General features: G+C 55.2%; 6 protein-coding genes across 6 annotated transcripts in view; 3 read left to right on the forward strand and 3 right to left on the reverse strand.

Moving 5' to 3' along the window:
• Positions 1-2682: 2682 nt before the first annotated feature.
• GUITHDRAFT_112880 (hypothetical protein) lies at positions 2683-3731 on the forward strand (the record flags this gene model as incomplete). The annotated part of the gene is made up of 2 exons (XM_005828067.1): positions 2683-3054; positions 3105-3731. The coding sequence occupies 2 exons, from the start codon at positions 2683-2685 to the stop codon at positions 3729-3731; spliced, it is 999 nt and encodes a 332-aa protein (XP_005828124.1).
• An 836-nt stretch (positions 3732-4567) lies between these two features.
• On the forward strand, positions 4568-6218 carry GUITHDRAFT_112881 (hypothetical protein; the record flags this gene model as incomplete). The annotated part of the gene is made up of 7 exons (XM_005828068.1): positions 4568-4765; positions 4843-5084; positions 5135-5237; positions 5288-5518; positions 5563-5640; positions 5792-5875; positions 6156-6218. The coding sequence occupies 7 exons, from the start codon at positions 4568-4570 to the stop codon at positions 6216-6218; spliced, it is 999 nt and encodes a 332-aa protein (XP_005828125.1).
• An 86-nt stretch (positions 6219-6304) lies between these two features.
• On the reverse strand, positions 6305-7891 carry GUITHDRAFT_153937 (hypothetical protein). Its single transcript, XM_005828069.1, has 11 exons — positions 7841-7891; positions 7752-7792; positions 7583-7634; positions 7372-7445; positions 7287-7324; positions 7061-7074; positions 6962-7017; positions 6748-6820; positions 6643-6701; positions 6558-6602; positions 6305-6383 (listed from the first exon to the last, which is right to left on the reverse strand). The coding sequence occupies exons 3-11, from the start codon at positions 7614-7616 to the stop codon at positions 6327-6329; spliced, it is 450 nt and encodes a 149-aa protein (XP_005828126.1). The 5' UTR covers positions 7617-7634; positions 7752-7792; positions 7841-7891; the 3' UTR covers positions 6305-6326.
• A 1871-nt stretch (positions 7892-9762) lies between these two features.
• GUITHDRAFT_164491 (hypothetical protein) lies at positions 9763-12285 on the reverse strand (the record flags this gene model as incomplete). Its single annotated transcript, XM_005828070.1, has 20 exons — positions 9763-9870; positions 9988-10035; positions 10100-10124; positions 10216-10253; positions 10337-10384; positions 10459-10497; positions 10547-10631; positions 10791-10854; positions 10957-11073; positions 11116-11168; positions 11291-11355; positions 11406-11442; positions 11489-11535; positions 11599-11629; positions 11684-11754; positions 11799-11840; positions 11897-11943; positions 11993-12032; positions 12085-12164; positions 12213-12285. The coding sequence occupies 20 exons, from the start codon at positions 12283-12285 to the stop codon at positions 9763-9765; spliced, it is 1158 nt and encodes a 385-aa protein (XP_005828127.1).
• Positions 12286-13407: 1122 nt separating this feature from the next.
• On the forward strand, positions 13408-17560 carry GUITHDRAFT_142295 (hypothetical protein; the record flags this gene model as incomplete). Its single annotated transcript, XM_005828071.1, has 4 exons — positions 13408-14448; positions 14511-15212; positions 15262-17278; positions 17439-17560. 4 exons carry the CDS (start codon positions 13408-13410, stop codon positions 17558-17560), a joined length of 3882 nt encoding a protein of 1293 aa, XP_005828128.1.
• Positions 17561-17645: 85 nt separating this feature from the next.
• GUITHDRAFT_112885 (hypothetical protein) overlaps positions 17646-18792 on the reverse strand; it is a gene marked incomplete at both ends in the record, with an annotated part of 2452 nt that continues 1305 nt past the window's right edge. Inside the window, 3 exons of the mRNA XM_005828072.1 lie at positions 17646-17973; positions 18252-18271; positions 18370-18662. Coding sequence (XP_005828129.1) covers positions 17646-17973; positions 18252-18271; positions 18370-18662 — 641 coding nt within the window. The remainder of the gene's footprint in view (positions 17974-18251; positions 18272-18369; positions 18663-18792) is intronic.

Here is an 18792-nt window from a genome sequence, read left to right on the forward strand (position 1 = left end):
AGTTGTGCAAATGTTTCATCAGAGCTTCCATGGCATTGTGGCAAACCACTGTCTCATCCTTGATCTGTGGGAGAGTTTGCAGAAGGTTCAAATCCCCACTAAACAGGCTATAGTTCAACGACTCTGGACAATCATATCACTACCATGCACGGGACAGCTACAACTCACTTATGGCATTGACGTCCTTCTTCTCATAGACCCTCGTTATGTACGCGTCGAGGTTCGTTACAGCCTGTGAGGCCCCGACAGCGTTGCTGTCCTCAGTTGCGAGCTCTGCTATCAGTTGCAAGAAGCTCGATACCTCGTCTTCAAGCAATGTGTCAGCCTCATTCTCCATCACACACTGCCATCTCTTGTGATTACCTGAATCTGACATGTCCACGTCTTCTCTGGCTACCGCAAGGGGGAGCTGCTGTTTTCTTCAGTTCCCTGTCTTGTCTTGATTTTCCCCTTCCGTTCCCGTCACACCGTTCTGACCTCCTCCTCCTCTCGTCCTTCTCCCCTCCCTTCCTTGTTTCACTCCCTCTTGCAGCTGATGTGTGGATATCGTCGTCTTGCTCCAGCCCTCCTCCGCTCACTTTCCCGCCATCATGCTTTTTATTGTGTGTTGCTGAGAGAGCTGCTACAAACAATTGCCTTACCATAAATTGAGCAATAAACCTGCGACAAAGAGTGCAGGGTCTGGTAGCAGCTGCTGTAGTTTATTGCACATTTATTTCAAATCGCACCTCACTGTTCGCACCCTTTGCTCGGCGAGTGTCCCCGCTACGCGGCCCGGCCCGGCCGGCAGCCGGACTCTGCTCTGATTGTCCTCGCCGTACTGATTTTTACCGCGGGCCGCCCGGCGGAAGTTCCGAGCCGTCGCATTGCCGGGTGGCATGTTCAATCTTTTACTCAAAGTTAAGTTAAAAATCAGCACGAGGACAATCATCAGTCGAGTTGTCATGACAGTCATGACGACAGACCCGGACACCCGGGAAGTTTTTACTCAAAGTTAAGTGATAGGACCTATGAGAACGTGCGGGATGACTCAGCCTTCTTTACGCAGCCCCTCACACTCCCCTTGATCAACTTCCGCCTTTATAACAACAGGTAATACACACCACCCCACCCCTCCCCATTCCGACTCAGGCTACCCACCCAACAATGACTTCAATTCAGTTTGTAGACTTCAGTTCTACTCACCCACCACCCATTTTCATAGGTAAGTACCCGTAGGATTCGTAGTGATCGCGCCATAAAATCAACAACCAGACACTACGACCCACCCTCCAATTTCCAGGAACATATTCCCAACCCCACCACACTCCCTCACTCATCGACGCACAAAATGTCCAGATGCCCCAACCCCACCCCAACCCCTCCCGCCAGAAGAGACGACCCCGCGCCTTCACCCCACCCCTGAAATCCATTTTGGGTTTACAACCCCTCCCGCTTCACAGCATCTTCTTTTCACCACCCTAACCCACCTCCCGTAAACCATAATACCCCCCCTTTCCCTGTACATGACCTCCATCACCCCACCCACGTAACCAACTATCTACCTACCCCTATCGCTCACTTCTTGTGTACCCCCTACCCTACTCTACTTTCCTCTAACCTGCTTCGCAGTTGCCCGAGGAATTGCCGAGGTTCTTCGCTGATACGAAAAGAAGTCTTTTCCACTCCAATGAAAAATGACCCCTCCTTTCATCACATATTATACCGGTGGTCTCTTTAGATGTGCAAAATACCCCCACCCTGAGAATACCCGGAAGTTTACTAGAGGTCTTATGGATGTCCTTCTGTATGACCCTCTGAAAACTACGACCAGACCCTTGTACCCCCTCAGTCGATTCACAATATGTGGTCAAAGTACCCCTCCTTTTCTCCTCCTTGTACCTTCACCCCGAGATCTCTACAACCCCACCCCGTTGCGTCTTTATCGAATCCTCTGCGGTCAAGGACCCCACAGTCGGGAGCCGATTAACAAAGAGAGACGGGGGGGTGTTGCGAAGTACCCGGTCCTTTCATGAAGAAATGTGGGGAAAGAGGGGTACCTGTGAACCTTGAAGGAGAAGGAGGCCGAGATGAGAGGGGGTAGGGGTGGTGCCCTAGGGGTTCGGCGACCTCCGCTTGCTTCTCCATCCTTCCAGCGGCTCCAACTCGCTTCTCTCACACTGTCCCGTTACCCCCCTTCCCTGTCTCTCCCATCTCCTCTCTTGTTTGCTTCCACTCCACCAATCTGTAACCCTGCGTCCTGATCCGTTTGTGCTCTTCTCCTATCCCTTCGTTTTTCCGAATCTGTTCGCTACCTGTTGCATCGAATCTTGCTCTCGCCTGTCTCCTGCATCTACGTCTCATCCTGAACCCTCGTCATTCTTTTGGAACCCACCTTTTCTACCCTCCGAACTTGCCTCTACTCGCATTGTTCGCTATCTGTGGCCACCTGGTTCGCAAGAAGCTGTACTGAATATTACTTTGTGCTACGCACGGTCTTGCCAACCACAAGTTCCCCGCCACAGCATCTACAATTGACTGCGAACTTTCCCTCCAAGAACTTGCTCATACAGGACCTGCTGTAGTCTTGTTGTTATTGGCGGCTACTTTATTCTTCTATCCTATCTTGGTGAAACATAGCGGAACCGAATTGGGAATGCAGTGACGTCGCTGGAGCACATAGGTTTGGTGCCGCTTCGCAAGATGAATCAGTGCAAGCACAGGTTTGAAGATTTGGAGTCGGATATGCCCGTAAAGGATTGTTGTCGACCAACCATGCATTGCAACGCTTGCTCCCAGCAGTTCGATGACTACATCAAGAACTCCATGAGCTGCACGTTCATTCGGCAGAACAACAGAGACATCCGTAGGAACCCCACCAAGTTTTGCCCCAAGCCGTTGCCAGAATACGAGATGCTTCAGCTGACATCGAGCTTGTTGGACATGTTGCAGAACGATAGGATCTTTTCTACCGGCAAAGGAGGCGACGAGGGTCGTACTGCAAGGGCGCACGGACAGAACTCTGGGTCAGTTTTGGCGAGCATCCGAGCCATGGGATTCGACCTGATCGTCCAGGTGATTCTCGAAAGTGATGCTATCATTGTTCTAACTCGTGACTATCGCAGCTTTTTCAAATTTATCAGGCCGACATCAAAGGGGACACGCTGGCGCTGAGCCTGAGCTACTTCCAAAGGTGCCTTGTCAGTGACACCCTGCCAGCCAACTATCAGAAGTGTGTGGAGTTTCCAGCGGCTTGCTTCTTTATTGCAACCAAGGTTGAGGAAGTGTGTACGCCCGACATCAGCAGACTAGCTATCTTGACCAACACGACGGCAGCGAACCTGTTGAGAATGGAGAAGATTGTCTTGGAAACCCTTTCGTTTGAACTCTACCCTGTGACCGCCTCGAGAATGATTGGTTCGCTCTTCTCCCTGGCGCCAGACACAATGGATGATGTGAGAATGTTTGCAAATCGGTTCATTCAGTTGAACCCTGCTATCTTCCTCTCGAACGCTTCTCCTGCGGTTATCACGTCGGCGCTGCTGTGGCTCATTCATAGGGAATTCGACCTGAGCTGTGAAGACTGGAGTTGGGTTCCGCCTGACTTGCTTGTCTGGATATCGAAGCAGAACGAGCTTGACACGTGCTCGATGCCGGAGGATGCTGTGCCGTGTGCAGGCAACCAGACCGTGCTCTGTGAAGTGATTCAAGTCGCGGTGGCTCTGCACAAGATGGTTTCCAGGCGCTCCTGAATATTTTTTTACATAGTTCCTCACTAGTCTCTCAAAGCTCTACCCAAGGACTATGATCATCTAGATTATTGTTTCATCTTCTGGTATTCATTTCAGTTTTTCCACTTCGTGCGGCCGACTCAGATTCGAATGAAACACGGTTCTGATTGCCATTGTGGAGTTCCGATTGCCATTGTAGTCGAGGTCCCTTCACTGAACCGCGAGTTCCGACTGCCGCACTGCTGCCAGGCTGAGGGCCCGGCCCCCGTCACGATCCATGCCATGGCCCGGGACTCGGGAACTTCGGAAAGTTCCCGGGCCGGACCCGGCAGTCGGCGGGCCCTGAGTGCCTGGGGCTCCGCCCGGTGAACTGTTGGAGATGAGTCCGCCTCATTGATGGCCCCTCGAAAAATGGGCGAGAGAGTGCGGAGTGAGGGGAGAAGGCATGACAGGATGAAGATGCGTAGACAGGACAGGACAGGAGGACAGGACAGGACAGAGGAGAGGAGAGGAGAGGAGAGGAGAGGAGAGGAGAGGAGAGGAGAGGAGAGGAGAGGAGAGGAGAGGAGAGGAGAGGAGAGGAGGGGAGAGGGGAAGAGGGGAGAGGAGAGGAGAGGAGAGGAGAGGAGAGGAGAGGAGAGGAGAGAAGAGCAGAGAGGGGAGGAAAGGAGAGGAACAAAGTGATGAACGAAGAGAGGGAAAGAAGATAGGAGAGCATGCTGTGAAAGTGAGGTGCAGTGAAAGAGGGAAATGAACATTGGGTAGAAAACAAACCAACGTTTATCTCTAACTATTTCTTGATCCAGCTCTGGTCTGTCAGTCGAAGCTTCGGGGATGTTATCTACGATCTGAGAGTAATGTCACAAAGAAATAGAAACGATTCATTTCGGCCTCAAGCCGATAGTTCATGGTTCGCGCCAGTTCTCGATTGGGGAAACTCCCTCATGAGCTTCGGGGACAAGAAATCACAAGTTGTGAGGCGCACCGTTATCCTGTCCCTTGCCCTTGCCCTTGCCCTTGCCCTTGCCCTTGCCCTTGCCCTTGGTCCAGTGCATGTACGTCTCTGTTTCTCACCTGCCTTTCTTCCTCTACCGCAATTTCTTGCGGTGTAGCTGCTTATCTGATGTTCCAGGATGAGAACCAAGGTCTAGGATCCTTCTTCGAGACGCTCAACGCTCGTCAGAGCACTGAGACCGTGAACTTCACGGATTGGAAGGCCACATCACACGAAGACCTTCTTGCAAGCTTCAAGAAAGAGGACAAGGGCAAGTCAGTTACAAGCAAATCACACGACGTTGGGATGATCTTGGAGGCCGACGAGGATGCGAAGTCGCCCATGGTTGTTTCACTGCTGGCAGGAGGACCTGCTGAGAGGTAGAGCAGCACGACTGTCCTGACGTAGCGATGACTTGTGTTGTCGGCAGCTGTGGTCAGATCAAGAGAGGAGACTACCTGACTGTGATCGACGGGATCGTGACCTCAGATCTGCCTCTCAGCTACGTCGAGGAGCTGCTGGCAGGGCCGCAGGTAGGAAGTCGGTGCTTCCCTGAGCTGGCATGGGGTGACTCGATGAGCAGAACACGGAGGTGATGCTGGACCTGACGAGGTTCGAGGACGGAGAGGAAGAGCCTCGGTCATTCTCGGTGACGCTGGTGAGGGAGAGCGCCAAGAGTGGGGGGGAGGCGGCGGGGAGCGAGGGAGGCGTTGGGATTGTCTTCGAGACCAACGTCATCGACGGGAGCTGCACCATCAAGAGGTGTGTGTACAACGGCCCAGCCCATCGATCGGGGGTCCTCAAGAACGGAGACGTGAGCCGATTCTCCTCCCCCCCTGCCCCTCTGACAGCCGGCAGGTCCTGTACAACATCGACGATGTCTGTGTTCATAGGAGGGGATTGCACGTCATCGCAAAGCTCCTGTTCGGCCCCGTGGTGCGCTTCCTCCACCCTCCACCCTCCACCGCCTTGTCCTCTGGAATCCCGCCCCCCTCCCCCGGGCCGCCGCCCCGCCGCCCTGTTGCGACTTTCTTTACCCTGCGACCATGCTTCGTTCTTCTTGTCACTTCCTCCTCACGCTCCACAGGGGTCTCACGTCAACCTCTGTTTCCTGCGAGGCAAGAGGAAGTACATCTGCGTCAACCTCATGCGCGAAAGGATCAGCCATCACGTAAGTTACTTTCCGTCTGACTGTCTACCTACCTATTCCTTGCCCTCCCTCCCTCCCTATCCCTGTTCCTTTCCCGCCCTTCCTTCCTATCTATCACTTTCCTTTCCCTCCCTCGCTCCCTCCCCACCTGCCCCATTCCTTTCCGACTCCTTTCCTCCCTTCCTGTCCCCTCCCTCCCTCCCTCTGTTCCCTCCTTATTTGCTCCCTTCTCGCCTCCCTTTCTCTCCCTGCTCCCTGGCTTTTCCTCCTCCCTCAATCTGTACATTCTGACACCCTGCAGACGGACGTTGTGGGGCTGCTGCGCCACTCGCAACATTCGACGAGCAGCGTGAAGATCTCTTAAAAGCGCAGGAGGGAGGAGGCAGGTGGTGAAGAACTTGGGTCAAGCAGCTACTAGTAGCCTGAGTAGTGGAGGAGGAGGAGGAGGAGGAGAATTAAACAGATTTACAGCTCAGCCGTTCCGTCGCAATTTGACTCGGTCAATTTTCCCGCCTCTCCTCAATTCAACCTGGAGTCGCATGAGCTCAACTTGCGGACCTCCTCTCCTCCTCCTCTCCTCCTCCTCTCCTCCTCCTCTTCACCCTTCATCACCCTTCCCCAACTTCCCTCCCCCTTTCTCCTCTCCTCTGTAGTCTTGCCTACACTGCCGCTTCTACCGCCTCCTCCTCTTCTCTCCTCTCACCTCAGCCTCCGATCGTGACGGACCCCGCAGCATCCCCTGCATCCCCTGCTATGGGTGAGCCAGCGAACAAGCAAGGAGAGGAGACCTTGGGGTCTCTGCCGCCACAGGAAGAGCCGTCGATGGAGATGATGACGTCACCAGGAGCTGTCCAGCTGCATCAGAGCAGCCGCTTACACCCTCCTGCTCTCACCAACTTTCTCCTGATTTTCTCGCGGCATGTTGGGCTTCAAGCTACTCACCTGCCACTCCTCCGAGCCTCTCGCCTGCAGCTCCAAATGCTCAGAATCTTGATGACTCCTTCCCTCCCTCCCCTGCTCTGCTCAGCAGCTGGCACCCTCCTGCTCTTGTCGCCATCCCTCGCTTCATCTGCTCGTTTTCCTCCTCCTCTCTCTCTGTGGTCGCACCTGCTTGACAGTGAAGCCGAAGCAAGAGTGGGCAGTGCGGTTGGGGGAGGAGTTGCCTGAGGCAGGCTCAGCGCAAGAACGGCTGCTGCTTGAGGTCACCGTCATCAGAAGAGCTGCGGGTGAAGGTGGTGAGACAAGAGCAGACAAGGCAAGAAGAACGATGAGAGGACGTTGAGGAAGAGTGAGGAGACAAGAAAGCGTTCGAGTACAGGGAGGAGGAGGGAGGGGGGAGGACGCAGGTGGGGGAGCAGCAAGAGGGAGGCAGGCAGAGCGCGAGGGAAGGAGGCGAGGAGGCAGAGATATCATGGGAGGAAGAGGATATTACATGGACTTGTTGGAGTTTCTCTTTCTCTCCTCCTTGGTCTGTCCCTCGCAAGTCAATCTCTCCCCCCCCTCGTCGACGATCTCACCCGCCGCTCAGCCTCCACCGCCATGAGCTTTTCCCCCCTCAGTATCGTGAGCTTGCAGCAGCTCCCTTCTTCCCCTGTTCCACTTGTCAACACCTGTTCCTCATCCTCCTCTTCCTTCAACCCTTCTCTTTCCGCTCTACTTGATCGCCTCCTCCTCCTTCTCCTCCTTCCTTGTCAACCACGCGCTCCCTCCCTTCCTCTTCCTCTCAACCGAGTAGGATATCCGCAAGCTTCTGTGACGACATCCCCTTCGTCTCCTCGTTCTGAAGAAACTGATAAGCGGAGGAGGACGAGGAGGAGGACGAGGAGGAGGAGGAGGAGGAGGAGAACGAGGAGAAGAAGGAGGGTAACGATGAAGATAACAGGAGGAGGAGCTTGACCTCCACGCGAACTATGACATCTCCTCGATGGACAAAACCTGCTGCTGGCGTTGGTCATCCTCCCTTCTCTTCGCCTCTCATCCACTCACCTCCTCCCTCCTTCTCCTCATCCTCAGCAACTTCAGTGACCAGGAAGAGACCGTCCTTGAGCCTCCGGAACTTGAAGCCGAGGCCGGCGCTGCAAGAGGTGAGGGACTTGCAGTCGGAATGATGACGTCACCGTCTGCCTCCCTTGTGAGATCGCAGAACCTTGAGGAGAAGCCGCTGGAAGTCCTGGGAGGAGAGATGAGAAAAGTGACGGGGGAAAGCTCAGAAGGAGGAAGGAGGATGGAGGACGGAGGACGGAGGTAGGGAGAGCGAGGACGAGGTAGGGTGGACAAGGTAGAGAGGACAAGGTAGGGAGTACGATGTAGGGAGAACGAGGTAGGGAGAAGGAAGAACAGAGAAGGGAGGAGGAGGTAGGGAGGTAGGGAGAAGGAGATGGGAGAAGAAGGGAGGAGGGAGGAGGAACAGAAAGAAGAGGATCAGGAGGAGGAGATTCTACTTTGAGCTCTTCCAGCGCGAGCATCATGGAGGAAGCAACGGTCTTGGTCTCGTTGCTGTTCATCATGGTGATATCAGGACTTGAGGCCCAACCTTCCCTCCGCTCTCACTCTCGCTGCAGCCCTGCGACGGATCGCCGGAGGGTCTGAAGTTGCTGTAAACTCCGATCACGAAAAGTGAGAAACTAGCTCAGCCCTGACCGTTAGCATCGTCGAGAGTTGCTCTCGGTCCAGGTTGCGTCCACTGTGCAGACACGTCAGGGGAGGAGGAGGAGCGGAGGAGCGGGAGAAGCAGGAGGAGGAAGGGGAGGACGAGGGTCAGGAAGAGACCTGACGGCTTCGTTTACACTTTTCAAGCAGGACGCGAACTTGGAGTGCGTGATCTCTGTCAAGATGCTCGAGGACTTCTGCATGAAGGAATGAAGGGTCCTCCTCCTCCTCCTCCTCCTCCTCCTCCTCCTCCTCCTGCTTCTCCCCTCCCGCCCCTCCCCCCTGTCATTGTCTCGTCTTCCAACGCAGATACATGAACCGTGTCCTCAACTTTCCTCTCATCTCGCAGCTCTGTGCGCCCCTCCCCCTACCCCCTCGCCTCCTTTCTGCTCTTACCATGCGTTCCAAGCGTGAAAGGCTCTCCTGCAGCCTATGCAAGGGTCCTGCTGCTTTCTCCATCGCCTCCTGCTCAATCGCGTCATAACCCCTCCCGCCCCCCCTCTTCCCCCCTCTTCCTCCTTCTCCTTCTCCTTCTCCTTCTCCTTCTCCTTCTCCTTCTCCTGGTACCTGCACTTCTGACACCATAGGCCTGCTCTTTGCCCCTTCCTCCTCCTGCTCCTCTTCATCCTCATCCTCCTCACTGCTTGACTCCAGCTCGGGCTCATGGGCGCGGAGCTCGTTGCTGTCAGAGTCTCAGCTCACCCGACTCCTCCTCCTCGTGACTCCACCTGCATTCAAACACCCGCGAACCCTCCATGCGAATTCCACCGTATTCGCTCATGTCGAAACTCCTGCAAGATAGTTACAAGCATGCCCGTTGTTCCAGCAGTTGCAGCTCTTCTGCTCCAGCTCCAGCTCCTGCTCCTGCTCCTGCTCCTGCTCCTGCTCCTGCTCCTGCTCCTGTTTCAACCCTATCCCCCGTTCTGCCTCCACCTCTCCTTCTGGACCCGCTTCCTCCTCCTTCCCTTGTTCATCTCCTCCTCCCTCCTGCTAGCGCTTTCTCCACAATAACTGCCTTCCAATCCTCACCGATCGCTTGCGTAGGAGATCCCTGAGGTTCTTGACTTCTGCCTCAGCTGATCCTCCGAGAAATTCTCCTGCTCAGGGTCGAAACTCGTCTCGGATAGCCCTGCCAAACTTGTCACAACCTCTGAACTCCTTCATGGCATCTCCTGCACTCGCCCCTCCCCCTCCCCCTCCCCCTCCTCCTTCACGTCCTCTCATCACATCCTCTATTCTTCTCTTCTTTGCAACATCCGCTAACTTCCTTTGCTATTCTCGGACTTGCCCTCGCACCTTCCTCTACACTCGAGCCGCTTCCTACCTTCATTCCAATGCGACTCCTCCGGGTCAAAACTCTTGGAGTTCTGCACGGGCTGAGAGTAAAACGGTGAGATCGGCATCAAAGGAAATGAGAGATTATGGGGACAAACAGACAACCAAAGCGCTAGACACGTAAGAGGGAACAGAGAGGATCGGCAGACCTCTTTCCTGCCATTTCTCTCATCTGATTCCTCCGGATCATAGCTCGACTGACAAGATCACAAGCATGTGAGACTCATTCCAGAGATGTCATCGGAGTCCGACAGACTTCACCTCCGCAAGGGAAGATGTAAACGATCTGCCATCCAAACTGGTCATGCATGGACCAACAGAAAACAACAGGGATGGGGAGACAGGACAAGAAGAGTGCGCTTGTCGTTTCAACTCACTTGTTGGGAAAGCTCAACAAGTCTGGATCGAAGGACATCTGAAGGGTGAAGACTCAACCAGCACCAGCACCACGTCGAGCTGAAATGGATGGTCGTCGATCAAGATGTGAAGTTGACTCACCTCACTGTTCTCAGGGAAGACGTCAAAGTTGTCAGGATCGAAGGATTTCTGGAAACGAAACACCTCAGCCCCATCTCCTTTCATGGCCATCGACAGGCACAGCCGTCAGTGTCTTCACTCACCTCCCTCTTTGTGTTCTGCACAGGGAGGACAGAGCAAGACTGCCGAGCACGTCAACTCACATCGTGGCATGCAGCAAGGGCCTCTTACCTGACTCGCTTCCATGGCGCTCTCCGGATCAAAGCTCTTGCGCGCAAAAGTCAGCGAGGAGGTTGCAATGGCAGCGACCCGGGACCTTCTCTGATGCAAGTAGCGCACCCAGCACTTCAGGGTCGAAGGATTTCTCGCTGGGACTCAATGCTCAGATGCTGTTCGAGTGAGCATGCCCCCTTCACGCGCTCTCATTCCTGCCTTGCTGCTCTCCTTCCGTCCTCCAATCGCCCCCTTGTCTTACCTCGTTATCGACATCTGGCGGAATGCTTCACTCTCAGGATCGAACGATTTTTCACTCATGAAGCCTGAAAAACAAACCGTCACTTCACTTTCTCCTTACAACCGCAAGTAAGCTCCCCCCAGCTCCCATCCCCCATCTCAAGGACGACTTCCTTCACGTCCCTCACCCATCCTGTCCGGATCGAAAGATGCTTGCGAGTAGAGCGACTCCCTGTCTATGTCTGGATCGTAGCTCCTCTCCCCGCTCAACTTGGTGACCAGCATCTCCGGATCGAAAGATTTCTCTGCTGCGAGAATAAGAGCAGGCGATCAGACGTGCAGCAGGCCTGAGAGGTAGCTCAGCTGCTTCAGGTATCGATCCGGGTCGAACGATCTCTCGCTGCATTATCGTCAAATACAAGTCTCCTCCTCGGACCCTCTCCTCTCTCCCCGGCTCACCCCCCGCCCCCCTCACCTTTCTCTCCCTCCCTCCCTCCATCTCTGCCGCTCCTCATCCCTCACCTTTCCACGGCTGCTGCGAACTTTGAGCTTTCGGGATCGAAGCTGACCTCACTGTACACGGAAAACTGCGAGCAAACGCTCAAGAGAGTTAAGAGTCAAGCTCTAGTGAACTCACCTGCTTTGAGATGGAAGTTGGGTCGTAACTTCGCTCCCTGCCAAACCTTTCATTGTGATTCTCCCCAGGGAAATCTTTCACACCCTCCCAAGCTCGCATGCTCGTTCTCGTCGATGGATACGAAAGACATCTGGGGTCGGAGGGACGTCACAGGAGGAGAGAAGGCGGCTGCTTCTCAGTCACACGCCATCACCTGGCTCATCGCAAACGATCGCTCCGTCATCCTGCTCGGTTTCCCGGGGGATTAACATAAGAGGAAGAACATGTGCAAGGAGCACCTGCTGCTCTGCTGCTCGACTCTCCTCTTGCCGAGTTCTTGCTGGCTCTGAAAATCTCGCTGTTGTTGCGCCTACAGAACTTCTTCAGCTACTCACTTCGCTTCTGTCGGCTCACTTGGAGGGGAGTCAACTTGACCGCCTGTCGCATCAGCCATATCTGTGTGAGCGTCAAACCGAGCAAGCGGCAACTCCTGCCGCCATATGAGAGCTTGCCTCCATCTGTTGAGCTCCCCTGAAGATGGACAGCCGGACGAACGATCCTGGACTTTCAGCTCAGACAGGCAGGCAACAGCATCTACAGGCTTCTACCAGGAGTTCCGAGCATCCTCGAAGTGATATCGACGATACTCTGTCAAGATCGTAAGATGCGCCTGTGCTCGTATGCAGGCTTCCTATCTAACCATGCTCCTCGTTGGAAGGCCATCGATAGCTGCCAAGACATCTCCTGGCTTGATCAACCCTGAGCGATGAGCCGATCGCCCTGAAGTCTCAGCGTCATCGAGGAGGTTTCATTTGAGTCGCTCAGCACCTTCATGTAGCATCTGCACCACATAAGGCTGAGCCGATGTGATCTGTAGCCCAACACCGCAAGGCTTGGCCATGCTTGCGGCTGCAGGAGACTTTAGATCTCGCAAACGTCTACTCTCAATTCGACAGTCATGGAGAAAGTCCATCAACTGTTTTCATTGACTTGTTTGATGTTCATTGTCCTTCGCTATCTACTACAATATTTCGTCTCCCTTTGATTGAATACATACTTGTGCATTCGTCAATTTGTTCCTCTCTCTTCGCTCCCCTCCCTTCCTCTCCCCCCCTCCCTCCCTGACTGCTTGCTATGTTTCTGCTTGCCTGCCTTGCAGAGTCTGATCCCCTCTTGCCTTCCTCCTCCTTCTCTCCTCCTTTCCCTCCTCCTCCTCCTTCTTTCCTTCATTTTTCCCCTGTCTCTGTCCCTGTTGTCGTCACAGGATGTTCTCCAACAAAGAATAAATTTACGGCGGGGTATGAAGATTAACACCAAAGAACATTATTTCAATATTAAGACAGTATTACGCTATATAATATCAAATATATACTCAATGCTTCAAATGGTCATGAAATTGAAAACCACTCGAGGACATTGAAAGTCTTTGCGGCAAACATGAACCCCTACCCCCAGATACCCCACGAAATGGGAGGGTAGGAGGTCCAACGACCCATTTGGCAAACGGTGATCCTGTAGGGGTACATTCATCCATTATTCCTCTGAATTTGTAGGGTGGGGTGAAAAATTCAGGGGGTGGGTCTGCAGGATATGGTAGGGTCCTTTCTCTACGAAAAGGCAAGAGGATAAGGGGGTACTGGTGAAGGGATGCCACGGGTGGGGTACCCTGGGTGTACAGGGGGTGGTCATCCTGGAATTTCCACCCCTTCCGATAGGAATTCTCACTACCCCACCCTGTATTTCATGGGAATTGGAGGGCAAGTGATGCTGAGCCAGGAGGGGGTAGGGGGGTGGGGCCTGTTTTCACAACCTGATTGACAAGCGAAAATGATTCAGAGGAAGACGAGAAGAGGTGGAGATGAAGAGGAAAGAAGATAGTGGAAGACACGAAGAGGTGAGGTAGCAGCTAGAGAAGGAACTGCTGCTTGATCAGAGCAGGAGAAGAAACTGCTGCCTGATCGAATCGTTCTGGAATATTTTGTGATTGCCGTAAATAAGGGAGATCTGTAAAGTTTGATCCACCATGGCTTCAACCCAGTTACAGTCGAACTTTGAGACCATAGAACAGGCTCTGAACGATACTGTCCTTGAGATGAAATGCCTCAAAGGACACCTGCTTACTCCCTTCACGCTCGCTTATTCCCAGTCCTTTCGTTGCGACAAGTGCTCTACCGTCATTCGCTCAGCAGCCATTGCGTTCATCATCAAGTCAATCAAGGAGAGCAATGATTCCTTCGCAATAATGACTGAGAACGAGATCGTGAACACTGAAACTTTCAAAAAAATGCGGGAACGAGCGCATGAGATATCCAAGATGCACAGGTCCGATGACGACAAGCACAAAACTTGGCGATGCAACACATGCGACTTCGACGTTTGCTACGACTGTGCGCTCATGGCGGTGAAGGAGGCAGAAGCAGAAGAGCTGGCACACCAGCATGAACTGGCGGAGATCGGCGACCAAAAGGTCATGATCGATTGCACTTCCGACCCCGAGGTGTCGCGGGTGATGCCAGAGGAGGTGGAGCCATACTTCTCGGACGTCAAGATCCTTCCTGATGGTGCGTTTGTGTTGCTGGAGAACGGAAAGGCGGGCAGGATCCCACTGGCCAAGTGCCTGCAGCTCTTGAGCTTGTCTCAGACGGCGAGCAAGGAGAGGCTCGTGGGCTCAAGGCGCTACCCGGCGAAGCTTGGCATGCGGGTGAAGCTGTCAGGTCAGTGCCATGACAGCTTTCTCAACATGGCGAGCGGAGGAGGAGTAGGAGAGATTGTTGACAAGGACAAGGGAGGGCTGTTCTGTCACGTGAAGTGGGAGAGGACTGGAATGACGACCTCTGCCATGACTGGTTTCCATGAGGAGGAGGGCTCCTGGGGGATCCGCCTGAATCGCATCTCACCGCAGCTCGCTCAAGTCTCGCACATTGACGACGGAGCGCTGGGAGGGGACGGCGAGAGGCTGTACAACTACCTGCACCACGGGGATCACGTTGTCGCGATCAACCACGTGCCGATCTCGAGGGTCAGCAACGTCAACCAGTACGAGTTCGGGCCTGTGGCCTCCAAGGTGAGGAACGGGGGTTTGTGCTGCTGGTGGGGAGGATGGAGGGACTGACGGAGAGAGGGCAGGTGACGCTGACACTCGTGGATGACTCGGAAAAGTGGGACGTGGAGGTGCTGCGAACGAAGGTGGAGGAGGAGCATGACGCTTCAAACATTCACCCTCGGGGGATCTACCACCTTGAGTTCGTCGGTGAGGACCTTGCCTTCGATGCGATGGTGGAGACCTCGTACGCTCAGTTCAAGAAGGAGGGGATCTGCTTGCACCAGTGCCCAGTCATCGAGGAACCTGCTAAGTCCATCGCCTTCCTCGGAGTGGGAAAGGCTCGCTACCTCGTCATCGAGCTCTATGACTCGGGGTTCAAGAAAGGGATGGCCAAGGGAAGGCAGGCCGACGGCAGGAAGGAAGAGGCCGACAGCCAAGAGTTCGCTTACGATCTGCAAGATCTCCTCGATTACCTGAACCTGGGCAAGCAGGCAGATGTCGTTGATCCAAGTGGACGCGACCAGGACGACGTGTTTGAGCAGATGTCGGACTGGATGCAGAATCTCTTCAACACGTTTGGAGTCCCTTCGGAGAAGGGAGGATACGCAGGGAGCGTGAAGGAGTCGGAGGCGTCGGGGGTGACGAAGAAGACGAAAGGGACGGAGAAGGAGCTCAACAAGTTGTTCAACGAGTGTAACGTGTCGTACAACACTCGCAAGAAGATTGCCGAGAAGAGCGGGCCGCAGCAGCGCAAGATCTTGGAGAGCATCTACACGTCGAGAAGCGTGAGATGATGGTGAGAGCAACCTTGATGTCGCTGACGTTGGCGTGCAGTACAAGTACCACGCCCTCGCCCTCAACCAGATTGACATGAAGCCCAACGAGCGGCTGGAGTTTCGGAACCATCCCCCCCTCCTCCGCGCGATCTTCTGCAACGACTTGGAGGTGCTGAAGAGGCTGCTGGATTCTGGAGCGGACGTATACAAGAGGAGTCAGTTCCAGTTCCAGCTGAGCGGGTTTCAGCTGGCCGTGTACCTGGGCTGTCTGGACGCGATCAAGCTGATGAGCGAGAAGGCGCCCATCGACGTTGACTTCTGCTTCAACCCGGAGGCCAGGAAGGCCTCTAAGGAACTGACGCGCGTGCTCGGGAGGATGACGGAGGTCCAACATGACATGGACACACTGAGGACCAGATATGAGGCTCTGAGCGCAAAGAGGGAGGGCGGGGGGCGGCAGGCGCTGCTGGACGAGATGGAAAGGATCAGGGGCAAGCTCTCCCTGGCCAACCACAACCTGAAGCTGATCGAGGAGAAGGCGAGGGAAAGCCTCGAGCTCAAGCTGGAAATGGACGCGAGCGTCGTGGACCTGAACGCGCGGTGCCCTTTGATCCTGGCCTGCGCCAGCAAGAACCTCTACATGATCGTTTTCCTCACCCTCCTCAACGCGCAGACGGAGGTCGGCATCCCCAGCGTCCCAGGGAGAGCAGGGAGCCCGATGAAGCTGACGGCATGGTGCGACCTTCACTTCCCCATAGGCTCCTACCTCCTGCGGCAGCAGTTTGACCTCCTCGAGTCTCGCGGGTTCACGCAAACGCTGCTGCAAGAGCCTCTCTTCACCGTCTTCTACCACTGGGTGTCTGCCCCCCCCTGGGAGAGCTCGTGGAACCAGGAGGAGGACTCCCTCCTCCTCAAGCTCGCAGCTGAGCTGGAGAAGGACTGGGCCCTGATCGTGCGCGAGTTTCCCGGGAGGAACGCGAGGCAGCTGAAGAGGAGGCATCGCCTGCTGATGCAGGACACGAAACAGGAGGAGGACATATTCCATCTGGGCATGTCATTCTCGCAGCTGCAGGAGGGGATGCGGCACATTGGCCTGTACCCGCACGTGCTGAAGGACTCGCGGCTGGAAAGATTGTTCATCCTCTCCAAGCATCCCAACAAGAAGAAGCTGTTTGCTGGGGACAGCGAGGCTGCGCTTGACTACGTGAGCATCGAGAGGAGGAGGCTTGAGGAGATGAGCATCGGATACGAGCACTTCGACTGGATCCTCAAGGTGGTCTGCAAGAAGTACCTGCGGGGCATGAAGAGGAGCGACTTCGTTCACCGCTACTTCATCAGCATCCTCACGGCCCCGGCGCAGGAGGAGGGAGAGACGCAGATTGAGCAGCTACTCAACCACCTCGCTTTCTCCTTCGGAGTCCACATGCCCATCCTCAAGATCCGCTGGAACCTGCACAAGCCTCTCATGCGCTACCAGCGAGCCGACGTCATGCAGACGGCGGCGGCGATGGAGGAGATCGAGTCTGACTTGGACGAGGACGAGGACGAGGACGAGGAGGTGGAGGGGCTGGTGGTGCCGCAGGGCTCGTCGAGGGCGAGGAGCGTGGTGTCAGCGTCAGTCACGCTCGACCCTCGCAAGCCCAGCGACTTTGCCAGGATGATCGACAACCCCGTCAACTTCCAGGCGAGGTACAACATGTCCAAGGCCGCCTCCCAGCTGCAGTCCAGCGAGAACAGGAGCGCGAGCTCCAAGACCTCGGCGACGAGGAAGGGGAAAGTGATAAGGAAGATGCAGGAGGAGGAGACGGTGAAGGCGAGGTACCAACGAGCCATTGCTAAGACTTGTGGGCACAACCGGCAGGTGCAGGACCTTTCCTCGCAGATGGTCGAGAATACGCTGTCCTCCGTCCTGATGCGCAGCACGCTGACGATGGAGGAGGAGGCGGAGACGTCGGGGGCAGACCTGCTGCGGGATAAGAGCAGGATGGATCAGAGCATGGAGGAGATGAAGTACTGGACTAGAGTGAAGAAGCTCGAGCAGCATGAGATGAGAGCTGTCGATGACCCTCAACCAGGTCCATCCTCCCTCTTCCTCCCTCTTCCTCCCTCTTCCTCCCTCTTCCTCCCTCTTCCTCCCTCTTCCTCCCTCCCCCCCCCTCACAACCTTCCTTCCTCTCTGCTTTGCATCTGCTTCTATCAGCCTTCTTCTCCTAACGTTGCCTCTCGTTTCCACAGGCCGCAAGAGCCTCAAGATGAAGACCGACGGCTTCATCGACAGCACAGCTCACTTCCCGACCCTCAACATCTTCAGCGACTACTCAGTGCTGACAGGAACGCAGAAGAAGAAGGGACAGTGAGGAGAAGGAGCGACCTTGACGAGAGGAGGAGGTGGAGGAGGAGGAGGAGGAGGAGGAGGAGGAGGAGTATTGATCTTGTACTATGCTACACGTTCATTGCCGGCATGAGAGGCCTCATACTTGACCGAGAAGAATCTTCGGATCCACTGCTTCTCCTGCTCTCCTCCTCGCACTTGGCAGAGAGCCGCTGGAAGCGCGAGCTGACCCTCCTGATCTCGTTGACCACATCGTCGACTGAGTAGGAGGAGGCCGGGAAGATGGAGGGGTCTGATTCTCTCCTCCTCACCCTCATCTTCTCCTTCTTCTCCTCCTTCTTCTCCTCCCTCGACTTCTCCTGCTCTACGGGCAAACCCAACCACAGCGACAACCCGACGCTCTGGTCGCTCACCATCTTCACGTTTGCCTTGCGGAATCTGAAAAGAAAATCACGTTAAACACCTTCCTTCGCTCCTCTTTCCGACTCTTCTATCCCAATCCCCTTCTCCTCCTGCCCCTCCCCGCCTCCTACCCTTCTTCTTTTTCTCCTACCCCTCCCCTTCCGCTCCTACCCTCTTCTTGTCCTCCTACCCCCCCCCTTCTTCTCCTACCCTCTTCTTGTCCTCCTACCCCTCCTCTTCTCTTCTTCTTGTCCTCCTACCATTCCCCTTCCGCTCCTACCCCTCCCCTTCTCCTCGCCCTCTCTCCTCTCTACCTGTACAACTCGTTCCCCGCCTGCAAGGCAGCTGTCAGTCCTGGACATCTCTGCCCCGCATATCCCCGCTTCCCCTCCCCTCCCCTCCCCTCCCCTCCCCTCCCCTCCCTCCTCGCACCTTGTAGAACTCCCCTATCATCTCAAGTGTCTGCATCGACTCGCCGAGCCCCTCGTTCTCTCCTCTCATCGTTGCCCTCCACCACTGCTGTATGATCCTCGCAGCGCACGCAAACACTTTCATCTTGCACTTGTTGTGCTCGATCGACACCATCAGCCGCATCTCCTCCCCCGTCAAGTTCAACCGCCGAGTCACGTTCGCCGTTACCAGCGCCATGATCAGCGGCATGCCGAAGATGCTCACGACCGTCGCAAACCTCCCAGCGTGAGTCTGCGGAAACATCTTCCCCTCTCCTAAACGGCCAAGTGTCAGCCCTCTGCTCCACTCCCGCTCTTTCCTCCCGTGCCCCTCTCGCTCCTGCGTTCCTCTTCTTCTCCTTCTTGCACACTCCCTTGCCCTTGCCCTTGCCCTTGCCCCCCCCAA

Source organism: Guillardia theta, assembly GCF_000315625.1.
Source record: "Guillardia theta CCMP2712 unplaced genomic scaffold GUITHscaffold_62, whole genome shotgun sequence".
In the NCBI taxonomy this organism is placed as follows: Eukaryota; class Cryptophyceae; order Pyrenomonadales; family Geminigeraceae; genus Guillardia; species Guillardia theta.

Bases quoted from the DNA above. Each gene is read 5' to 3' on its own strand.
- GUITHDRAFT_153937 (XM_005828069.1), bottom strand. From the start codon at position 7,616: ATGTCGTCACAGAAGCTTGCGGATATCCTACTCG. The intron at 7,446-7,582 runs GTTGAGAGGAAG...CAAGTGGAACAG, and splicing joins GCTTGCGGATATCCTACTCG to GGGAAGAAGGGAGCTGCTGC. The intron at 6,603-6,642 runs GTCTCCTCTCCT...CACCCATAGCAG, and splicing joins GTGGCGGCAGAGACCCCAAG to GGGATGCAGGGGATGCTGCG.